The sequence below is a fragment of the Nomia melanderi genome, chromosome 14 (genome assembly GCF_051020985.1).
Source record: "Nomia melanderi isolate GNS246 chromosome 14, iyNomMela1, whole genome shotgun sequence".
NCBI lineage: Eukaryota > Metazoa > Arthropoda > Insecta > Hymenoptera > Halictidae > Nomia > Nomia melanderi.
This window is the reverse complement of record NC_135012.1, coordinates 8,432,976-8,451,140: the sequence shown is the minus strand read 5'-3', so window position 1 is coordinate 8,451,140 and position 18,165 is coordinate 8,432,976. Positions and strand designations below refer to the sequence as shown.

The 18,165-nt window shown below is 42.4% G+C and overlaps 1 protein-coding gene across 5 annotated transcripts in view; it reads right to left on the bottom strand.

The window, feature by feature from the left end:
* The window catches only part of LOC116433762 (protein daughterless), a 212,385-nt gene that overhangs the window by 127,255 nt on the left and 66,965 nt on the right, over positions 1–18,165 (bottom strand). Inside the window, exon 1 of one of the 5 annotated variants that reach the window (XM_076373745.1) lies at positions 12,959–14,022. The exons of 3 other annotated variants lie outside the window; for them this stretch is intronic. In XM_076373745.1, the coding sequence (XP_076229860.1) occupies positions 12,959–13,144 (186 nt within the window). In that variant the 5' untranslated portion in view covers positions 13,145–14,022. Of the gene's footprint in view, positions 1–67; positions 90–12,958; positions 14,023–18,165 lie in introns of those variants that run through there. One more of the 5 variants, XM_076373746.1, reaches the window with a different exon arrangement.

Below are 18,165 nucleotides of genomic sequence, written 5' to 3'. Positions count from 1 at the left end.
TGAAACAGAAGGAGAACGAAACGGTTAACAAGAGGACAGATCGTCGCGTTTCAAAGCATGTAATTACAGATCATCTCGCACGTGTACTCTCCTTTGTACGACTGATGTCGGACACGCACGCACGCGCGCGCGCAAACACACACACACACAAAACGAATGCAGAGAGAAAGAGAGAATGAGAGAGAGACCCAATCCGTCGGAATATATCGGACACCCATTGGTGTGTTCCGTCGCTGACGGGCGACGCCCACTCGCGACGCGTTATTAAATCGCTCGCACACGCCTCGGCCGTATCTACACTAATGACCATTGTTCGCCAACACCTCCGCGCGCTGGAAAAGTCCCGTCCCGGCGACGCGTGATCGACAACCGCGCGAGAAGACGCGCAGAGAGAGATCCGAGTCTCGGTGTGTCGCGACTCCTCATTGTCTTAACAGAACTGTTCGACGAATTGATGAATCGAATGGTGCAACGATAGTCTAGAGTAGTGTCGTAGTCTAGGTACTTTAGAATGTAGGACAATGAGAAGGTAGACACTCGGATTTGTATACAACAATTTTTATTATTTCACGGATTTTAGACCGTCTTTAACAAGTAGATTTTTCGTATATGAAACTACTTGTTATAAAGAATCGCGTGGAAGTATAATGAAAGAAGAATGTCGCTGAATTTGGAAGATAAACTACAAACAAGGTCCAGTCGTGTTGGTTCGAAGACCTAATCCCCAAAGTTTCCTCATGAAAGGATCCCGAGCATTGAAATCAATGTTCCATTCACTAAATAAGCTTCAATATTACATGTTTGCATTAACCTGTAAGCGTTTGTAGAGTATACACGTTATCTTAAACCTCAAAACGATACTAATCTTTCCGACAACGAATGAATCCTTTCTTCACGTACACATATAATTCTTCTTCATTTCGGTTTAGATTTTCGTTAGATTACATCGTAGCCGCAGTTGTACTTCTGACGAGTATATACATCGCTTGACTTTATTGCGCGCACAATGAGACATTTTTCGAATTAAATTCCAAGGTGAACTGGTTAAAAATCCATGATAATTCTATGCGCAAGAAAAAAGCTGAAAAATCGATCTAGTAAAATAATGATGCACAAAAATTAGTTCAAGAACCCCCACTGCGCGATGTAAGGGCCGAAATCAACGTCATCCTCGTCGGGCATGTGCGATGCACACGAGGGAGATAGCCGCGTATCGTTGTGGATCGGGGGGCCGGGGGTTGGAACGGGGGTGCGTTCCGAAACACATCCAGCTGGCGCCTCTCGGCACTATGGCGGCCGTTATAAGCCCGCTACCAAATCAAGCGTGTGTGACACACTAATAATCGGACGTATATATGGTGTCTATACAGTGGCTCTGGGAGCACACGTGTATACATAAGGGGTGGCGCGGGTGTACACCCCGTGTATATAGGTATCACACATTCCTGTCAAGCGGCGTCTATAGATGTATCGTGGAGGGTTGTATGTGGCTCTATCTCCACTAGCACGCGCGCGTGTGCTCAAACGTTCACATACACATTGACCACCCGGTAGACGGATATAGGTGTATATCTTGTCAGGCGACACGTATACCGGGGCCAAACACAGGTGAGCCATAGTATACGGGGCAATTAGAACGCAGAGACGACGTGATTTTCCGCAGAGAATTTTCGCGGAACGCCGCCACTTTATTAATTTCCGCTTAATTAAATCGCGCCTACGCCCGGATTAAACGGGGGATTATACGCGCCGGGAAGAGCGGGTAAAGCGGTGACCAGAGTCCGAGGAACGAACTAAGAACTTCCGGGCGAAGTTTACGTAACAACTTATCCCTCGCAGTTGCCGCTTTCCTTGTGTACTCAACCCTTGTACGTATCCACTCCGTGTTCGGCCGACGCGCGTCAATTCCCCTGATTAAATTTGGAATCGAGTTTTAATTTGACCCGCGCCGATTTCACTTCTCGGGATTCTTTGGGAGTTCGATGGTTCGTGGAAGTTGTTAGCGGTGTCGTCGTCGATGGAAGGTATTTGTAAATTGTATTTTCAAATGTTTCTGTCAGTAGATAAGTATTTTGGGACCCCGTGTGGTTATTCTACTGATTTCGAAGTTACGAGGTTTATTAATATTCAGTGAATTTGAATGTTTCGTTGGAAGTTTAGCGGGGTGACTGGTGAACCAGGAACTTTAATAATTTCGCGAAACCAGAGCAATATTGTTAATGAAACAGAAACTAAAACCCCAATGTAACTTTTGAAAAATTATGTTTTACCAGATACAATGACGAAAGATTCATTCGTTAACCAATGAATAACCAATACATTAGTTACCAGCCCTTGATCACTGAAACTTCTATCACTAATCCCTTCCGCACTTGCCTTGAAAAAAGCACTATTTAAATCATTCAAATGAAGAATATTTCCAAAGAATTAATATTTACATACCCCGATAAACTAATGGCACATTAACAATGACCTCCAGTGTCAGACTGACTATTCTGCATCCACTACACACTCCCCCCTTACAAACCACTAACTCTTACAGCGTCGCATACAACGCCATGTAACCTCCTTACGCTCAAAGCCACCTCAAAATCCCCAATAAAACCAAACGCAACACACTTCAAATTGCTAAAACCACAGGTCAACAGTCACTGGACTCGGGCGCAAAAGCGCAAAGATCCGCGGCGCAGGACGATGGCATTGCCCAAGGGCACGTGCACGCGGAGTACGCGTGTCCCCCGATGCAACGTATCCGTGCAAACAGAACCAAGGGGATAATGGTTACGAGGAATGGATATATCAGTCGGCGCGCGCGTTGGATCCTAGGATACCGCTATTAGTAGAGCTGCAGGCGCGGGGATATACTGTTGTCACGCGAATATAACTGGTATGCGAGAGGATCTCGCGTGTGCTGGCCCCCGCCTGTGCGTGTGCCTAATTACGCCAATGTGTGTACGTGTGTCTCGTGTACGTGTGCTCTCGATAGAGCGCGCGGACGCGCTGCTGCGAATATATTCCCAAGCGGAGTATCTATTTACGCGTGTGTATATGTCGGGCGCAAATTGTGGAGTGGACTGTCGAGAGTGAACGTGCGAGCGCGCGCACACACCAGCGGGCATAGGAGCCTGTGCACGGGATCTGTAGCTACAAGCGTGATCATATGGGTTACACATACGTGCCTAAGTACCAATGCTAATCCCGACCATAGATTACGAGAGGAGCAGCGACGATCAACCGGAACCACGCCGCAGGAAATTCGGAGACCCTTTGGCTTCTGGCTTCTCGCCCCGGGGCGGACTAATATCGCCCCAATTCCTTCCGCCAGCAATTTATTCGCGACTTGGAATAACTAGCTCTCACGCTGGATGCTCAACAGACTTGTTAATAATTACCGACTGCGGAACCGGGTTTCGTCGCTGCGACTCCGGCGAATTTTGCAGCGAAATGCTGCGGGTGACCCGATTCGTAAGACGGAGGGTACGGGCTTTTGTGGACGCGGATGTTTTTGGACACTCGGTTAAATTTGGATTTTCAGTTTCGTTCGAGTTGAAATTGAATGGTGTTTTATGCGGCTTTGTTGGAATGGTGTCAATGTTGAGATTTGGGGGATAATGAATACTAGCAGTAGATAGAAGTTGTTTACTGTTTAAAGATGCTTGTTTGTAGGAAGGAAAATCTGATAGAATTTAATTTGGTAAGAGGAAAGCTAACCTTGTACCGTAGTTTCAAGTTTAAATTGTTTTCCTCCTACTTTTCACAAACTTAAAGAAATCTCTGACGATAATAATATCACATCTAAATAAAAAATGTCTGAAAGAAAACAAAACGGTTGAAGATTCTTTATTTCCCATAGTTTCTTCGTGTGAAACACTATATGAATCCCTAAAGCGCGTGGAAGATAGAATAAAATAAAATGTTAACACAAACTACCAAGCAATTGAATTGACTTTTTGAAATTCCTATATAGAAGCTTCAAGGGTGCATCTATCGAGACTTTAATTGATTTATAATTCAGTTTGAGTATTGCTGAATCAATTTCTTTAATAATTTCCCAGAGAAACATCTGTTATCTTTTTAATAATTGCAAGGTGAAGAAATCAGGAATGGGTCGTTTCGACTCGTCCGGTAGTGTTAGTTAATCTGAATGATCAATACGTGAATAGATAAATGACTGTACTTGCTCTGGCAACGAACGTATCAAAGTCGCAGGAGAAACATCTCTAGTGAAACGTGATTGCGATTACAAAGTAGTGTTGCTCGTACAAAGTTTTTCAGTTTCCCGGCACGCGTGCCAGTACTTTTGCGAACAACTGTACACGCGGAGGAGAGAATGAGAGAAACGAGAAAGCGAAAGTGCTCGTCGATGGCGGTGGTCCTGGAGCTGCGTGCTGCCGGTTCAATTAAGACGAAAATTCGAGACGATCGCGTCGCGCGCCAACGCCGATCGTGAAAGCTGTCGAATGGGTTTATGGGCAAGTCCTGCTGATAGGTTCTCATGATCCGTTTAGCCCAAAAAGTACCCTAGCGATAAATTCCTCGAGACAACAAGAATAGAGCAGACTTTAGTAGCTCGGCTGAATTAACTGATTGTGAGACGGTGTAATTTATATTGCCCGTTTATCCTCGGTATAGCTTTCACTATAATTTCTTACCGAAAATACAGATAAAGGACTGAGATACTTTGAGTGTTTGTATTCCAGCCTGAATTGTTACAAATCATGCTTGTTTCGGCTCGGCTTAAATGAAACAGTTTTTGCGACTTTTTCGCTGTTGGTAGGGCTTTCGCGATACTTATTTCTTGAAAATTTGGCTAAACGTTAGACTACATGATTTCTTATTCAGTTCTGGAACTATCCTAATTAATGGTACTACAAAAATTTAAATGAAATTAAAGGAAAGCGTTGAATTTGAGAAAGCACGACTGATAGAGCTTTCGCCCTACTTATTTCCGATAGAAGATACCAATTAAAATTACCAAAAATAACTCTACCAATTAGGGTCAATTTCAATTTAAGCAAATTATCAAAAAAGTTACAATTTTCCAGCTTTCTTCAATCCTGATAGGGCTTTCACCCAACGTATTTCCATCGAGAAATGAAGAAATAAAGAAGACTCTTCAAAGATTACAAATCACTCCAATCTTACACAGAACATCGTACAGGTTCATTTCCCCGGCCAATCCCCGGTCAATCATCGCGACGAAAACCAACGTGGCTTCCAGGAGATCACCGGTAATTACTGCTCGAAAAACCGGGGGGGAATTGAATGAAATCGATAGAACCCGTTACATCGCCCCGTTTCACCTGTCCGTCGCGTTCCCAGACGACGAACTCCGCCTCGAGACCAGAATTTTATGTAAATAGGGCCCGACGCGGCCCGCGACCTCTGTCGAGCGGTCATTTCGAGGACTTATCGATCGTTTCCATGATAATCAGGCTAGATGTTTAAAATGTTCCCAGCGAGCTCCCTATCGAGGACCAGTTTCGGGTCTACAGCTTCAGCAACCCCTTTCAGTCTTCCTCTCGCAGCCCCTCGATCAGTTTCGCGGATGACGGTTACACCGAATTAGATCGCGAATGAGAACCGCTGGGAGACGCGAGGGCTAGGTTAAAAGCGGCAATGAATAGAATTGATATAAATGGGACGGCGACCTGGCTCCGGTCTCGAAGCTGATTGTTTTTTCTTTCCCCTATCGTCGAATTGGCCGACAAGTGCCACTTTATTGCCGCAACCAGTTTCGTTTTCGAGCTTTTTGCCGAACACGCCCGAGACACCGCGACTCGAGACTCTTGCCCGAGCGTGAAATCGAGCCACGCGGACGAAATCGATAAATCAACCGCGCGACGCGCGAATTTTCGGAATTCCGATCGGCCTCGCGTGCTCCATCCCTCTTATCATCGGATGAATCTACGATCGCTGTATAATAACGCGGTGACACACGGTGCCGGTTTTTCGGTCCAGACGAACGGTCTCGTGGATTTTGCGTGGATATCTGAATATGGGTGAAGGAGAAGGAAAACTTTCTCGAGGGCTAACGAGTTCACATTTTTCGGTGTACTTAATGTGAGCAGACATCGCCGGTGAACGTTCTTTATGTAACTCGGGGTTTCGTAAAGTTCTGCGTGAAAATGGGATTTTGGTTGGGCACCTGTTGTCTGAAAATCGATATTTTGTTTTCAGCTTCTTATTGTAATGTTAATTAAAGTTTTATGGAATGTATTTAAGTAGGTATTTTAGGAATTATTAAAAACTAAAATTTCTTTTATTTTCGTTTGTAACCTAATAAGATTTTTAATGAATTACATAATGACTACGCATTTGCATGGACATTTGCACTCTACATATGATACACTTTAAGCAAGCTACAAAGCACCGATGAATACGATAAAATAAGAATGAATCGTTAAATCTAAATGAAACTCGCAACGTTCTTGTACGAGAAAAAATGATACTGACAATTTTTCAGTGAATGCGGGATCAGTTTGATGCAGCTGTAGCCACTGTCATATTTATTTATGCGATTATGTATATATGTAATTATATGTAAATGTAATATATGCAGTTGAATGGATACATAAAAGTTTTATGCAAAATTTCTATCTTGAAACCCCCGCACAATGGAAATTCTACTGTGGGTCAGAATCACCCGTCATTCATCTGCCGTGTCCGTCCCAGATCATCCACCTTCCGGGGGATAATATTAATAGGATAATGAAATCTTCCAATACATAGGGTGGCCACGAAAATTGGATCACGCAAACATTGCATTTATGCATATATAAGAAAGAGCATTTGCTATGACCCAATCCAAAATTACTAAACGAAGTTACTTTAAAAATTAACTCCTTGAACACAACAGTTTTTTCGCTAGATATATTCATCATTTTCTAATAACATATTAATGATATTTTTATAAATTACTCCATTTCAATATTTCATGCATAATTGCATTCTACGAACTTCGAAACCGAACGCCAAACATTATAATTTTGCTATATGAAATCATCTAAAGGAACCACAGAGTGAAGAGCTAATGCTAATATTAACAATAAACCACTAAAAAAGACACTGCAAAGTCTTCAATGCATAGTAATCACGCAAACCCAATTCTAAATCATAAACGAAACAATTTACAACTCTCCAAACACTTTTCCCACACCCCACAAACAAGAATTAAGCACACACAGTTGGGGAATGACTTATCTAGCGGAACGGCACGGGCAAAAGGGGTCTTTCTAATTTACACTTTTACAGTTCCGTCCGATAACACGTTACCATATCAACAAACACCAAATCAGTGATCGAAAATATCAGAAATCAGGAATTACAACTAACAGAAAATTAGCTGAGAAAAACTGACAACTTTAGCCGAATTCCTCAAGCTGCCCATCAAGTGATCTAGCAGTACTTTTGCCAGCAACTGTATGCCCCCTCCTCGCTCGCCGTCCTCCGCGAGAAAGAGACCGCGTTCGGTCGCGTTTAACGGGAGAAACGCTGGACCAGGCTGAGCCGGGCCGGGCCAGTTCCGCCGGGGGGCTCGCGGCGGTTATCAAAAAGTTACAATGTCTCCCTCGCGTGTCGAGGTGTCGGATGGACCTTATACGGCTCGGATCGCGGAGCAAAACGCGATCGAAATTACACACCGAGCGCACGACCAGGGGCCGCGCGTTACGAAACAGCAATATGTCGCCGGGCCACTTACGACTCGTCGCTAATTTAAACGTTTAATTGCGAGTTCGTTTTTAGCGGAAAAATGAACGCGCGAGCGCACGCGGCCGGCTAATTAAGTCCGGCCCAAAGAGAGATAACGCTTTCATAACGAACGCGGTCCTCCGCGCTTTTTGTTGTAGTATTTTTAAGTGGCCGCTGCCTCCGTCACCCTCTTTCTCTCTCGCTCGCTCCCCCCGCAGCCCTCTTCGCCGTCTCGGCCCCTCTTTCGCGTCGACGATGACTCGGCCAAGATTTTACGCCCGACAAAGTCCGGAAAAAAGCTTCTCTGCTCGCGCAGCGGCCACGACCGTTTCGAGAGCGTTGCGAGAGAGGAGAGACCGCCATACCGGATATGAGCCGCGGCCTCAAGGGGGAGGAGCGCGGACCGGAAATGGCTGGCCTTACCACGGCTCGATCGAAAACTGGTTTCGCCAGACGCTCGAAATCGAGATCGGTGGGGGATAAAAAAAATAGGGAAAAAATTGCCCCGCGCCGTTTGGTCGATAAATCCTCGTCGTGTACGTTCATTGTTGCAGGCAGGTAAGGGGATCTACGATTTTCGACGGCGGGACGCGGCTGGGGAGGATCTGAGCGTGGATCCTCGCGAATGGGGGGTGGAAGAGTTTTTCTGAGGGAACGCGAGAATCAATTGGAGTTGACACTACCAGGAGTTTAATATCATTAAGATGTAATGTTTATAAAAATTTCAGTAATTTATTTTGTTTATTGATTTACTGGTTGTAGTTTTTAAATGAAGATACAATGGAATTTAGATTTATGAATTAATTCCTTCAAATCCGAAGTTCGTATCTCGAAACTCAGTTTTCTATTATGTTATAATTCAGGATTGTAAAATCATCAAGGTTCGTTTCTCGAAATTGAGTTCGTATCTGAAGGTTGAAATGGAGTGCTAAAAAAGTTCACATATCGAACAGTATGTATCGAACCTGTCATTTTAACGGATACGTAGTTCCAGTCTCGATGAAGAGGGTGAAGGATTGATATTTTGATGTCTGGGTGACAGATGCTTATCGGAATTGTTTGGAAAATTTGGAATCTTTGTGGGCTGAGATGGAGTAGGGAATTGAGTTAATATTTAGGTTTTTATTGGATTTAAAATGGGGCGATGGTTTTGTGGAACTTTTGAAAACATGAAATGTGCAGGTTTCTTTAGTTGAGCATATTAATTGGTAAATATGTAAGTTCAGGTTCAGATTCGAGGATCTTTCATTTTTGAAAAATATATTCAGCAAAATTCACGTGTAAACAAACAGATGGCCCTATGCTCACTAAACTGTGGAATTCAAATGGGAGATTTAATAAAGTTTCGCTTGCCTCCATGCAAAAGCACAGATTATAAATTTATAGGTAGATTAAGGATCGTGATGCTTCTACACGAACCGGATTAGAACCGTAACTTTGAGCTAATAAAATTTTTACATTATGTAGACACCTTATAATCTTTAATAGACGAAATAAATTTCCCTTTAATCCTGGTTTTTATAAAGTGAACCTGAAGATTCCGAATTTGCATAAACATCGGCGGTCTTATGAAACAACGCTTGCTCGTAAATGATTTCTGTTCACTAAACCGTGAATTTCTAAGCAAAAAATGTAATAAAGTTTCTGTTTTATTTCTAACAAAATCCTATAACGAAGAAAACGAACGCCCCATTCAACCGATAAAATATTTCCATTAATATCCTCGTTCATTGAATACTTCAACTCTCAATTACCGTTCTCGAATTCCAAAATATATGCAAAATATTTAAATATCAAAGCCTTCGACGACCGTTCACATTTCGGTTGTTCATACATTACTAAAATACTTCGTTTATCGAATCTTTCCTGACATCACTTTTTACCACCTTTGATTACTCTTCTTAATTTAATCATCTTTTCAATTTTTCAAGCATACATTCCAATTTCAAACAATCTCGTTCCTAGTTCTCATTTTCATTTCAGTTCCTCCCACTTTTTACAAACCAACAATTTACAAGCCACGACAAGAATAAACTTAAGAATCATCATCAACACGTGAAATACTATGGTACTGACAACAGATATACGAACTAATCGAAAAAAATCTATCGCCACAACTTCTACAGGGATTACATACTGATCGTATTAGCCACTCGGTAAATCCAACGTTAAGCAACCTTCAAGCATTAAAGACCCTGTACGTCCCAAAAGAATCGTTCAAACTCCGCTCCAATTCCTCGCGCATCCTCGTTCCCTCCCGCGACAACCGAGCTCCTCGCATCTCGTCAAACAATGGATCGACAGCTGCCGATCTGTAGCCACGCAGGTGAGTAGAGCCTCAAAGTAGTCCTCCTCGGTACCTGTTGTCTCCCGACGCCGGCCCATTGTGATCTCTCCTCTTTTGTGCCGCGCCGCAATTAGCGACTAGCGAGCGAATAACCTCGCCGCGATGAACCGTCGAATTACGCAATCGAAGACGAACGAAATTTCGATGCGGCGGCCTGGATCCTCTCAAAAAAAAAAAACCTGTCTAGAAGCAAAAGCGTCGCGACGGGGAGCTGTTTGCCGTTCCCGTCGGTAAAACGAGACGGAAAATCGGGGAGATTTATGGGTGAACGGGGGAGAGAAAACTTCCGGAACGCGCGATTAAGGGGAAATTAAAGTCCCGGAGCGGAAAAGGAGAACCGCTGCGCGGCACCGACCAGTCCATAAGCCGGAGAGGATCTAGCGGCTGCGAGAGCCCCGACTGTAGCGAAATAATGTACAGTGCCGTACAAAACGGCGTAGCAGCTACGCGAAGGGGGGAAAGAGAGGGACGAGGGGGAGGCGTACACGGAACAACGTGGCCGTTCTCTCTGTCACTTTGCCTCACTCTCTTTCTCTCTCTCTCTGCAGCGCGAGCCCGTCAGGGTGACAATGGTGTGCAAAGGAGATTAACAAACAGAATAAGCTAACGCATAATCGCATTATTTCTGGCTAAGCCGCATTTAAATTAGATAGAAATTCCATTTAACGAAACAATGCCGGGATGATGATGAGTCACTGCCGCCATACGAGTCGAAATAGACGTCCACCCCCTCCCGCCCAGCTACTATCCACTGTTTCCACCCCACGACTGTTTCTGATACTCCTTATTACGTGAACTGACTTCGCAGAGATAATCGGAGCGGAAGCGCGTAAATTCGACGAGAAATGCCTCGATATGCCTGGGAACGTTTATAGGGGGTGGTTCTGGTTGATGGGAATGCGGACGGTTTGTGTGGGGTATTTGGGTGTTCGCTTTTTGTGAAATGCTTTTACTGGTGTTCAATTTTGGGAAGTAGAAGGTAGTACTTTGCTAGTGTTCAATTTTGATAAGTGGAAGTTAGTATTTTACCAGTGTCTAAATTTTGTAGCTAGCAGTTAGCACCTTGCCAGTGTCCAAATTTTATGGCTGGGAAATAGTACTTGAGCAGTGTCCAATCCTTGTAACTAGAAGATTGTACTTTGGGAATGGGAAATTTTTGTGTTTGGAAAGGAAAGTTGAGAATTACAGATTAAGTTATCTGAGTAGTAAGAGATCATTGGTTTGTTTCTTTTCGAGTGTTTAAGATTTTTATCTAGAATTCAATTGTGTACATGAAAGGTTTCTAATTGTTTTAGAGGTCATCGGTCACGATGGATTAACTCTTTGTGCACAATTTCACCCCTTCGGGTGGTATCTTAGAGTGAAACTGCGAATTAATGTTTGGAACGAAGAGTTAAATGAAATAGATTTCATGCAATGGCTTTGTTATACTGTTGTTAACATTCTCTTTCAATTATTCTGTATATCGGAGTGGATACGTTTCGAAATTTATCACGGTAAATGAAATTAACGCCATAAACCAGCCGCATGAAGAGAAAAGCGAAAGTTGTGCAGTACGGCTGGATGGTGAAAAGTGTTCCCGAGGATTGTACACAATAGGCTCTAAAATATTAAAGATTACACAGTAATAAGGTTATTGTTGGACGATAATAAGCATGTTTAGAAAAATTATCGTACGGTTACAGGGTCTTCAACGTTCAAAGCGAACAAAGTGTAATACGACTAAATGTTCATTGCTGATGCTTATTCGCAGGTTAAAATTTCCAATGTCAATTTTTTAATGCTCTAGCACTTGGCTGGTTCCTCAAGTATACAATCTCAACAAATTCATTCAATTTTCATCTCGTAAAGTTCGTTACTTAGGCAAATAAGTGGCTCATATATTTCCCACCCTACAATATTAAAACATAAATTCCGCTGCTCGCTTAAAACTCAGTAATTCCGAGTCGACGAGAATTTAACGAAACGGCCTCTATTTCCAATGCTGCATCGAGAACCAAAAAGAAGATAATACCAATCGTAACATTGTATAATCAAACCGTAACACGCGCGAGGTGTACAGAAACCAGTCGCGTGGTATCAAAAAATTCCGATGCAGGCTAAGCAGTGCGAGGGTAGGGTGTCGACAAACGAAAAAGAAAAGGGGGAAAAAAAGGTAAAAGAAAAGCGAACGACCGTCGTGCCCGCCCACGTGACGACGGCCATGCTCGTGACGTAACCCTGACGTCGGTGGGCCGATGGCGTGCTCGGCACGCTCCGTCGGCCGCGCGGAGAAAATCGTAAACGTGCCTCTATTTTCAATCGACGCACAATCGGATTTACAGGAAAACCCTGTGCACCGTGAAAACCCCTGGCCGAGATTGAAAGGAACTCGTTTCCAACTGGTGCATCCGGTCCAGCCCCTATTCGAACGACGGAACCAGTAGCGACCCTGACCAACAGAAACCCTCTGACGACGAACATCTCCACAAGAGATACTTTTCAAAGGCATCCTCAATACAATTTTTAAAACTGCTGCCAATCTATCTTTCAATTTTCAAACACTTTTCTGTAAACAAGAAATCCTCCAAAATACTCTGCTCGTAAACGTAATCAGTACAAGTTCCCAAAACTCGAATTTACTATTCAAACACAATCTTAGAGTCCCTCTTCGAAACTTACAGAAAGAAACTCTTCATCAACATCTATACAATTTTTCAATACCTTCTACAATCCATTTTCCAATTTTACTCCTGGAAAGCTCTTTCAACGAATAACTTCCTCAAGATACTCTCCATCAACGTCCCCTAACATTTTTCAACTTCTCCAATATTATTCAATCTCATCTGAGAAACCCTCCTCGAATAACTCACAGCGGAAACTCTCTTCGTCAACATCCTCCGCGCGACCTCCCAATTCAAGTATCAACCCCAATCTTACCTGTGCACCACCACCAACGATCGACTGGTACGCCGACTGGAAGACGCTTCCGAGCTGCGTGAGCCCGTCGTCCTCCATCTGGAACATAATGTCCGCCCCCGGAGACCCGTTGTTGTTCAGATTGTTGTTGTTCACCATCAGCTTCTCCGTGCTGGCGACGTCTCGCAGTATCGTGTTCGACTGCATCTCGCGGCCACCGACCGAAAACCCGGGGGGCGGCGGAGGGGCGGAGGGTGGGGGCAGGGGGACAGGGGGATGATGACGGTTTCGCGCTCGGTTCAGCTACCGTTAGACGACACCGAGTCGACCGGCCAGGTGGTTCGCTATCAAATCTTGCTGACGATCGCGCCTCGGTGCAGACCGTTGTTTATCGCTCTCATCGTCCGGCTAGGCGGCCAGTGTCTCCACGCGTTGTTCGGTGACGCCAGCGAAAGGGTCAGAGGGGGTGGATGGGTTCTCTCAGCTATCCGGTGGAACGTGCCAACACCTTCCAACGAATAATTTCCGGAGCATATCAAGGGACGAGCTTAGGGGATCGAACCGATTGCTTAACGCGCACTGATGGAGTTTCTACAAAACGAGTTTAACTAAGTTAGGCGGTCACAGGGCGTATAGTTATCGGAGCACTGGTTTTTCCTTTCAAAGGGTTGAGCTTCACGGGGTTCACCGATGCCGCCGCGTGCCACGAGGACGCATCGCGTTGCCACTATTCACCTCCACGCACCATTCGACGCGGCGTCGTCGCCTTTTTCAATCGGGGACACCTGTTTCTTGCTTGTTTTTCTGGCGAGATTGTGTGTTAGTGAATTCGTTGCACTTATGGAGAAAGATGTCGGGTGCAGCTATCGAAGCGAGGATTGTTCACGATGCACTAGGGTCCACGCGAGCACTCGTTGCACTCTGTCGATCACTGTGGGGCTCGTTTCATTTGGATTCCCGTTTCATGCGGATGCAACGCGGAGCTCAAGTAGGCTGAATTCCAGATCGATTGGGAGGATTGATGCGATTAACGTGGAAAGACGACGAAGAGCAGTCACGCGAAATCCTTCCTGCACGGGGTACGCGACGAGACTGACGCTTCGCGAGGGGAGGCGGCCGCCCCACCCCTCCCCTTCCGCCGATGCCTGCCCCCACCGACGGCTACATCGCATCCCCACTATTGTGCTACGGATGCGCGGCTAGCGATGGGCGCTAGAGTCTCGAGTTTCTGTACAAGCACTGTTGTTGAGAAGTTTATGATTGTATGATTATTTTAAAATTGAAATGTTGTAATTGTGTTTTTCTATTGTTTGTTAAGAGTCTTTTTCTTTAATATATATGGGGTAATGTATGTACCTTTTTAATTTGTTTCGATTTGCTTTTTCTGCGATTCAGGGAGTTTTTCTTAGTGCGTTTGGAGTTTTCATGTATATTTAGAATTCTGTATGTTTTTTGTATCGGTTAATTGAAGTAAGAACAGTGCAATGATCTGTGCAGCTTTTAGAATCGATGAATTGTATTTATACTGATATCTTTGTGGAAATAATTTACGCTTGAATATATGAAAATATTAGATCAGATAATTGATCTGGGAAAGGATAATATAATAGCTTACATTTTGTTTTATTTTTTACGTTATCTGTGGACAGGATATTTAATTAACAGTTAAGAAGCTTTTACGTATTACTTGTAGGTAGAATATTTAATTAAATTACAAGGGATATGGGTATTATTCTGGATATTTAATTAAATTTTATAAGTGCCGTTCGTTTATAGTTTTCTGGAGAACGAGGGTGTACATAAATCTTTTCACAATCAATACTGTATACTAGGTGCTAAAAGTTTCTTTCAGAAAATGAAAGTTGATATAGAGCATCCTGCAGTTAACACACTGATCACAAGAACTTCATTCGCGTTAATGCAAATTACTCGTTAGGCAAAAAGTTTATTCGTTAACAGTTTTTTCTCGAATATTGGAGTTCATTTAAATCTCTTCAACGACCATTACATTAATCACGAGGAAGTCCTCCAAGTTAATAAACCATTTAATCATTGAGACAATTAATGTTTCTTTAACTCCACTTTGACTTTGAATTTCTGCGAGCTACAGACAGACAAGCGTTTTACTTTAAAGACACGGTACATTAGATAATAAGCAACTGTCCAAAAAGTATTATCCTGAAGTTACAAACATTTCAACGCATTAATTCACACTGAAATTATTATTTAAAATCTTCAATTTACACCACTCGTCGATCGAGGGCCTCGGATAAGTTCTTCATCTGACAGCGAGTTGGATTAAAGATTTGCATGCGTTATAAGTAATATACCATCGTATCGGTATATAGTTAGCAATGGATATTGGAATTACCATTTTCGAAGTTTATAATTATCTTCATAAACGATTCAGAACTGTTATATATGATAACATAGTGTAACGTATAATGTGAGCCTTGCTTAACATGGTAATTAATTTCTGATACAGTCTACCTGACAACCTTCTTCTAAAATGACTGATGTTGAATAAAAAATGTTTAATAACGTAAGCTGATAGCAGCGTCGTATAGCGTAACGGAAGGATCATGATCGCGATAAGGTAAATGCTTAATAATAATTACTTAGGCATGATTAACACTTAATGTTCTGAATTCTATTCATATTTAGAATCAATAGTCATAAATAAGTAATTTGAATATTTAATTCAGTTATAAGTTTAGTTTTAATTGTAGTTTATTTAATTATAGTTCTCTTCTTTTCCATTATTTTAGACTTTGATATATAATGTAACTTTCTGACGAAAGCAATTCTTGGTGCTCCAGAAAATGTTCACACATTGCGTACCAGAAACGAGAAATCTCGTAACTACCACACCATTTTAAAAAATATTTAATCTTATTACAACTGATTATTGGTTTAAAATTTACTAAACAACAACAAGATATTTCAATACCTTGCATATAGTGATATAAATCTCACTGAAAATCCCCAGCCAGTTTTCTAAGAATTAACCAGTACGCAATGTATTAACACACTGTCAACCAGCAATTTTACGCAGAAGCCATCCGATGTTACCGGTTGTTATTCCATATTTAAATATAAAAGTGAAACAATCTAAATAAACTTCAATATAATTTATTCATACATAATGTATTGAAATTAAACTTTGGGCTATGTTTTATATAACTTTGAATATTTTTCGTATACAATATTTTATATTGTCCTGCGTTTTAAAAATTGAGATAACTAATACAAGTGCAAATACGAGTTAACTCGTGATCGGTCAACAACGTTTGCACGTGAAAACACGAGTTAACTCGTGCCCAGGCAAGAATGTGTTAAAATTCAATAAAGGTAAAGATAATGTACATTAGGAGAATGTAAATGAGATAATATAAATATAACGTTTAAATTATAGTAGTTGAAGTGAAGATATAATACTGATAGAGTAAAATCCGATCGCTGCTGAATAAGAGAATTGCATCAAGTTGCTCAGTCCACTGATCCAAACCCACAAGCATCTCGAATCCATCGCTAGAATCGGGCCTCTCAGTCCCTGCGAGGGTTCTCTCTCTGTCTCTCCTCTCCCCTCGAGCCGGCACGTTGGACCGGAGAGCGTTTCGGCCTCCCCTGCACTCTCCCCGTCGTACACGGCTCGCAGGAAGCAACCCCTAGCGCGAAGGGCCAGCGTTTTTGCCCGCAGAACCCGCCACTCTCCTCGTGTAGCGACGCGACGAGGAACCAGTGTGGGTGGACACGGCTGCTCCCTGTCCGTCCCGAAAACATCGGTCCACTTGTTGAGTCGGAAAGAGAGCACGAGGAAAGACAGCGAGGGAGAGACGTCTTTTCCGGCGGCGCACGCGAAACTTGCCGCTTCCCCGTCGCACGAGACAAAAGAAGATGCGTTCAGAGGGGAGCCGAAGAAAGCTGACGACGGAACGAAGAATCGGTTCGATTAGTGAGTCAAACGTGTCCGTCTTTGTTAATTATTGGAACGGCACTCGTCGAAATACCTCGCAGTGGAAATTTTCTCGGTGAAACGGAAAGTGAACGGTTAACCCTTTTTACACTTCGTACGCAACTTTTGGCCGAGAATTGATTTGATACAGCGAAATTATAAAGTTTGATATTGAATATTACGTTTGGTACAATGCATCGATACGTGAGATATTAAAATGAGCAGGTTTATTTGATTAAGTTACAGAAAGAAATTGTATTATTAAAATGTATTAATTCTATTACAAAATTTTTGGGGTGCAAAGGATTAACCTCGCGTTTTATGGACTCAGCGAGACTCGATTCGTTCGGAGGTGTTGGTGAAATTAATTTTGAAATTTATACAATGTTTGAAAATAGCAGTTACGTCTTGTAGGAAAGCTGACAAAATAGAGGATATTCTGTGGTATCTTTTTCCTTCGATGAAATGTTGGATGATAACAGAAATTTACTTTTGTCCTGTAAATACTGGTAAGTACTTGTTAATATTAAACTTTTGTTTCATTTTTGTTTCTAGTTCAAGTTTGCGCGTTTAGAATTCACTGCTTGTCACGTAGGTTAATAAATAAACGTGTTATATAGAGAATTCAGTAATAAAATTGTTACTACACTTGATGGTTTTAGTGGATGTCCACAAAATAGAAGGGGCATTTTTGTGCGAACATAATGTAAGTGCTGTTGCAGATAGTAATAGCTTCTAAAATTACGCTACATTGGAGATATTCATAGTTCCGAATTCAATATTACTCGAACAATAAGTGTCCGCAATATTGGGCTTTAAATTCTTGCCTTATGATATGTTTCGTGTCTAGCGAAATCAGTTTATTGTTCGGCTTACTATTCGTCGCTCGTAAATGTTACTTTATTGTTTAGCTAACCGAGGGTATTATTTCACAAAGGGGATACCAAAATAGACGAGCGTTTGCGTGGATCATTTGGTACTTGAAGGGGTAAGAGCAAATTTATCCATCAATGCAACGGACTTTAGATTTCATAAACATCAATAATTCTTGCGGACTTTGATCAATCTTAACACGTACGCTACTTCCTTTTTTCCTTCTTCAAACTTTGTATTTCAAATATCTACATATACAGTTAATTTCCTAAAAACAAGAAAATACAAAACGATTTGATAATTCACTCTGATAATATCACTAACCCTTTGCATTCGACAGGAGACTGTCAGTGGACACTTGATTCAACACGATGGAATTATCAAATTCAAAATTCAATGT